Here is a 7,500-nt window from a genome sequence, read left to right as displayed (position 1 = left end):
ACACACACACACACACACACACAGACAGACTCAGACACACACACACACAGACTCAGACACACACACACACACACACACAGACTCGGACACACACACACACACACAGACTCAGACACACACACACACACACACACACACAGACTCAGACACACACACACACACACAGACTCAGACTCAGACACAGACAGACTCAGACTCAGACACAGACACACACACAGACACAGACTCAGACACACACACACACACACACAGACTCAGACACAGACTCACACAGACTCAGACACACACACACACACACACACACACACACACACACAGACTCAGACTCAGACTCACACAGACTCAGACACACACACACACAGACTCAGACTCACACAGACTCAGACTCACACAGACTCAGACACTCAGACACACACACACACACACACACACACAGACTCAGACACAGACTCAGACTCACACAGACTCAGACTCACACAGACACACACACACAGACTCAGACACACACAGACTCAGACTCAGACAGACTCAGACTCAGACACAGACTCAGACTCAGACACACACACAGACTCAGACACACACACACAGACTCAGACACACACACACACACACACACACACAGACAGACAGACTCAGACACACACACACACACACAGACTCGGACACACACACACACACACAGACTCAGACACACACACACACACACACAGACTCAGACACACACACACACACACAGACTCAGACTCAGACACAGACAGACTCAGACTCAGACACACACACAGACACAGACTCAGACACACACACACACACACACACAGACTCAGACACAGACTCAGACACAGACTCAGACTCAGACACACACACAGACTCAGACACACACACACACAGACTCAGACACAGACTCAGACACAGACTCAGACACAGACTCAGACACAGACTCAGACACAGACTCAGACACACACACAGACTCAGACACACACACAGACTCAGACACAGACTCAGACACAGACTCAGACACAGACTCAGACACACACACACACACACACAGACAGACTCAGACACACACAGACTCAGACTCAGACACAGACAGACTCAGACTCAGACACACACTCAGACACACACACAGACTCAGACACACACACAGACTCAGACACACACACAAACACACACACAAACACACACACACAGACTCGGACACACACACACAGACTCAGACACACACACACACACACAGACTCAAACTCAGACACAGACAGACTCAGACTCAGACACAGACACAGACACACACACACACACACACACACACACACACACACACACACACACAGACACAGACAGACTCAGACACACACACACACACACACACACACACACAGACTCAGACACACACACACACACACACACAGACTCAGAAACACACACACTGACTCAGACACACACACACATACAGACAGACTCAGAAACACACACACACACACAGACTCAGACACACACACACAGACAGACTCAGACACAGACACACACAAAGACTCAGACACACACACACACACACACACACAGACTCAGACTCAGACACAGACTCAGACACAGACTCAGACACAGACTCAGACAGACTCAGAGACACACACACACACACACACACACACAGACTCAGACACACACACACACAGACTCAGACACAGACTCAGACACAGACTCACACAGACTCAGACAGACTCAGACAGACACACACACACACACACACAGACTCAGACACACAGACTCAGACACACACACACACACACACACACACACACACACACACACACAGACTCAGACACAGACTCAGACACAGACTCAGACACAGACTCAGACTCAGACTCAGACACACACACACACACACACACACACACACACACACAGACTCAGACAGACTCAGACTCAGACTCAGACACACACACACAGACACAGACACAGACTCAGACACACACACACACACACACACACACACAGACTCAGACAGACACAGACTCAGACACAGACTCAGACTCAGACACACACACAGACTCAGACACACACACACACACAGACTCAGACACAGACACACACAGACTCAGACACAGACTCAGACACAGACACACACAGACTCAGACACACACACAGACTCAGACACACACACAGACTCAGACACACACACAGACACAGACTCAGACACACACACACACACACACACACACACACAAACACACACACACACACACACACACAGACTCGGACACACACACACAGACTCAGACACACACACACACACACACAGACTCAAACTCAGACACAGACAGACTCAGACTCAGACACACACACACACACACACACACACAGACTCAGACACACACACACACACACACACACACAGACTCAGACACACACACACACACACAGACTCAGAAACACACACACACACAGACAGACTCAGAAACACACACACACACAGACTCAGACACACACACACACACACAGACAGACTCAGACACAGACACACACAAAGACTCAGACACACACACACACACACACACACACACACAGACTCAGACACAGACTCAGACACAGACTCAGACTCAGACAGACTCAGATACACACACACACACACACACACACACACACACAGACTCAGACACACACACACACAGACTCAGACACAGACTCAGACACAGACTCACACAGACTCAGACAGACACACACACACACACACACACACAGACTCAGACACACAGACTCAGACACACACAAAGAGACTCAGACACAGACTCAGACACAGACACAGACTCAGACTCAGACACAGACACAGACTCAGACTCAGACTCAGACTCACACAGACTCAGACACACACACACACACACACACACAGACTCAGACACAGACTCAGACAGACACACACACACAGACTCAGACACACACACAAACACAGACTCAGACACACACACACACACACACACACAGACTCAGACACACACACAAACACACACACACACACACACACACAGACTCGGACACACACACACAGACTCAGACACACACACACACACACACACACAGACTCAAACTCAGACACAGACAGACTCAGACTCAGACACAGACTCAGACTCAGACACACACACAGACTCAGACACACACACAGACTCAGACACAAACACAGACTCAGACACACACACACACACACACACAGACTCAGAAACACACACACACACAGACTCAGACACACACACACACAGACAGACTCAGACACAGACACACACAAAGACTCAGACACACACACACACAAAGACTCAGACACACACACACACACAGACTCAGACACACACACACAAACACAGACTCAGACACACACACACACACACACACACACACAGACTCAGAAACACACACACACACACAGACTCAGACACACACACACACAGACAGACTCAGACACACACAAAGACTCAGACACACACACACACAAAGACTCAGACACACACACACACACACACACAGACTCAGACACAGACTCAGAGACACACACACACACACACACACACACACACACACAGACTCAGACACAGACTCAGACTCACAGACTCAGACAGACACACACACACACACACACACACACACACAGACACAGACTCAGACACAGACTCAGACACAGACTCAGACACACAGACTCAGACACACAGACTCAGACACACACACAGACTCAGACACAGACTCAGACACAGACTCAGACACAGACTCAGACACAGACTCAGACACAGACTCAGACACAGACACAGACACAGACTCAGACACAGACTCAGACACAGACTCAGACACAGACTCAGACACAGACTCAGACACAGACTCAGACACACACACACACACACAGACTCAGACACAGACACAGACACAGACACAGACACAGACTCAGACACAGACTCAGACACAGACACAGACTCAGACACAGACTCAGACACACACACACACACACACACACACACAGACTCAGACTCAGACACAGACTCAGACACAGACTCAGACACAGACTCAGACACAGACTCAGACACAGACTCAGACTCAGACACAGACTCAGACACAGACTCAGACACAGACTCAGACTCACTCAGACACACAGACTCAGACTCAGACACAGACTCAGACTCAGACTCAGACACACACACACACACACACACACACACACACACACAGACTCAGACACAGACTCAGACACAGACTCAGACACAGACTCAGACACAGACTCAGACACAGACTCAGACACAGACTCAGACACAGACTCAGACACAGACACAGACTCAGACACAGACTCAGACACAGACTCAGACACAGACACAGACACAGACTCAGACACACAGACTCAGACTCAGACACAGACTCAGACTCAGACTCAGACACACACACACACACACACACACACACACACACAGACTCAGACACAGACTCAGACACAGACTCAGACTCAAACACAGACTCAGACACAGACTCAGACACAGACTCAGACACAGACTCAGACACAGACTCAGACACAGACTCAGACACAGACACAGACTCAGACACAGACTCAGACACAGACTCAGACACAGACTCAGACACAGACTCAGACACAGACACACACACAGACTCAGACACAGACACAGACTCAGACACAGACCTCTGCGCTGAAGTATTTGGCCATGCAGGCCTCTTTGATGAAGGGTCTTCCGGCCTCCTTCAGTCGCGCCGCGTTGTAGGTTAGCAGTCGAGCGGCTTCCAGCTGCGTGGCCACATGAGCGATCTGATGCTGCAGACCCTGAGACACAACACAACATTACACACACACACAGACACACACACACAAGCTGCGTGGCCACATGAGCGATCTGATGCTGCAGACCCTGAGACACAACACAACATTACACACACACACAGACACACACACACAAGCTGCGTGGCCACATGAGCGATCTGATGCTGCAGACCCTGAGACACAACACAACATTACACACACACACACACAGGTGAAGTACCTGGAAGTCAAAGACGCGTTTGCCGAACTGAACCCTCTGCCTGGTGTAGGGCACTGCGTGATCGAAGCAGCCCTGAGCCAGACCCAGCATCTGAAACACACAACACACGTGAGACCGGCCTTCATTCTCACACACACACACACACACACACACACGCACACACACACACCTGTGCTGCGATCCCGATCCGGCCCTCGTTCAACATCCCAATGGCGTATTTATAACCGTGACCAACTTTCCCCAAAACGTTCTTCTGGTGAACCTGCAGATGAAGCACATCGTTAGTATATGAAAACATCCTGTAACAGATCAGGGTCTGTCAGGTGATCAGGGTCTGTCAGGTGATCAGGGTCTGTCAGGTGATCAGGGTCTGTCAGGTGATCAGGGTCTGTCAGGTGATCAGGGTCTGTCAGGTGATCAGAAGCTCCTGCTGAGAGTCAAGAATCAGAGCGTTTATTTCCATCATCATGAAGGTTCAGAGAAGGACATTAAAACACACTCACAGCGTTCCTGATCTCTCATGATGATGGTGTGATGTGGTGATGATGGTGTGGTGATAATGGTGTGATGTGGTGATGGTGTGGTGATGATGGTGTGGTGATGATGGTGTGGTGATGATGTGGTGTGGTGATGATGTGGTGATGATGATGTGGTGTGGTGATGATGTGGTGATGATGGTGTGGTGATGATGGTGTGATGTGGTGATGATGGTGTGGTGATAATGGTGTGGTGATGATGTGGTGTGGTGATGATGTGGTGTGGTGATGATGTGGTGTGGTGATGATGTGGTGTGGTGATGATGTGGTGTGGTGATGATGTGGTGTGGTGATGATGGTGTGGTGATGATGGTGTGATGTGGTGATGATGGTGTGGTGATAATGGTGTGATGTGGTGATGGTGTGGTGATGATGGTGTGGTGATGATGATGGTGTGGTGATGATGATGGTGTGGTGATGATGTGGTGTGGTGATGATGATGTGGTGTGGTGATGATGTGGTGTGGTGATGATGGTGTGGTGATGATGGTGTGATGTGGTGATGATGGTGTGGTGATAATGGTGTGATGGTGTGGTGATGATGGTGTGGTGATGATGATGGTGTGGTGATGATGTGGTGTGGTGATGATGATGTGGTGTGGTGATGATGTGGTGTGGTGATAATGGTGTGATGTGGTGATGATGGTGTGGTGATAATGGTGTGATGTGGTGATGGTGTGGTGATGATGGTGTGGTGATGATGATGGTGGTGATGATGATGATGGTGTGGTGATGATGATGGTGTGGTGATGATGATGGTGTGGTGATGATGATGGTGTGGTGATGATGATGGTGTGGTGATGATGATGGTGTGGTGATGGTGTGGTGATGATGATGTGGTGATGATGGTGTGGTGATGATGATGTGGTGATGATGGTGTGATGATGGTGTGGTGATGATGGTGTGGTGATGATGATGGTGTGGTGATGATGATGGTGTGGTGATGATGATGGTGTGGTGATGATGATGGTGTGGTGATGATGATGTGGTGATGATGGTGTGATGATGGTGTGGTGATGATGGTGTGGTGATGATGGTGTGGTGATGATGATGGTGTGGTGATGATGGTGTGGTGATGATGGTGTGGTGATGATGGTGTGGTGATGATGGTGTGGTGATGGTGTGGTGATGATGTGGTGATGGTGTGGTGATGATGGTGTGGTGATGATGGTGTGGTGATGTTGTGTGGTGATGGTGTGGTGATGATGGTGTGATGATGGTGTGGTGATGATGGTGTGGTGATGATGGTGGTGGTGTGATGATGGTGTGATGATGGTGTGGTGATGATGGTGTGGTGATGATGGTGTGGTGATGATGGTGTGGTGATGATGGTGTGGTGATGATGGTGTGGTGATGATGGTGTGGTGATGATGGTGTGGTGATGATGGTGTGGTGATGTTGTGTGGTGATGGTGTGGTGATGATGGTGTGATGATGGTGTGGTGATGATGGTGTGGTGATGATGGTGGTGGTGTGATGATGGTGTGATGATGGTGTGGTGATGATGGTGTGGTGATGATGGTGTGGTGATGATGGTGTGGTGATGATGGTGTGGTGATGATGGTGTGGTGATGATTGTGTGGTGATGGTGTGGTGATGATGGTGTGGTGATGATGGTGTGGTGATGATGGTGTGGTGATGATGATGTGGTGTGGTGATGGTGTGGTGATGGTGTGGTGATGATGATGGTGTGGTGATGATGGTGTGGTGATGATGATGTGGTGATGATGTGGTGATGATGGTGTGGTGATGGTGTGGTGATGATGGTGTGGTGATGATGGTGTGGTGATGATGGTGTGGTGATGATGGTGTGGTGATGATGGTGTGGTGATGGTGTGGTGATGATGGTGTGGTGATGATGGTATGGTGATGATGGTGTGGTGATGATGGTGTGGTGATGATGATGTGAGATGATGGTGTGGTGATGATGGTGTGGTGATGGTGTGGTGAT

The 7,500-nt window shown here is 49.6% G+C and overlaps 1 protein-coding gene across 1 annotated transcript in view; it reads right to left on the bottom strand.

Moving 5' to 3' along the window:
* The window catches only part of acadsb (acyl-CoA dehydrogenase short/branched chain), a 17,686-nt gene that overhangs the window by 4,155 nt on the left and 6,031 nt on the right, over positions 1–7,500 (bottom strand). Inside the window, exons 7-9 of the mRNA XM_079595027.1 lie at positions 5,185–5,277; positions 5,016–5,105; positions 4,661–4,798 (exon numbers count right to left, since the gene is read on the bottom strand). Coding sequence (XP_079451153.1) covers positions 4,661–4,798; positions 5,016–5,105; positions 5,185–5,277 — 321 coding nt within the window. The remainder of the gene's footprint in view (positions 1–4,660; positions 4,799–5,015; positions 5,106–5,184; positions 5,278–7,500) is intronic.

Source organism: Phoxinus phoxinus (genome assembly GCF_949152265.1).
Source record: "Phoxinus phoxinus genome assembly, chromosome: 21".
NCBI classification, from domain to species: domain Eukaryota; kingdom Metazoa; phylum Chordata; class Actinopteri; order Cypriniformes; family Leuciscidae; genus Phoxinus; species Phoxinus phoxinus.
Note: the sequence above shows the minus strand (reverse complement) of the source record. Positions and strands in the feature narration are given on the sequence as shown.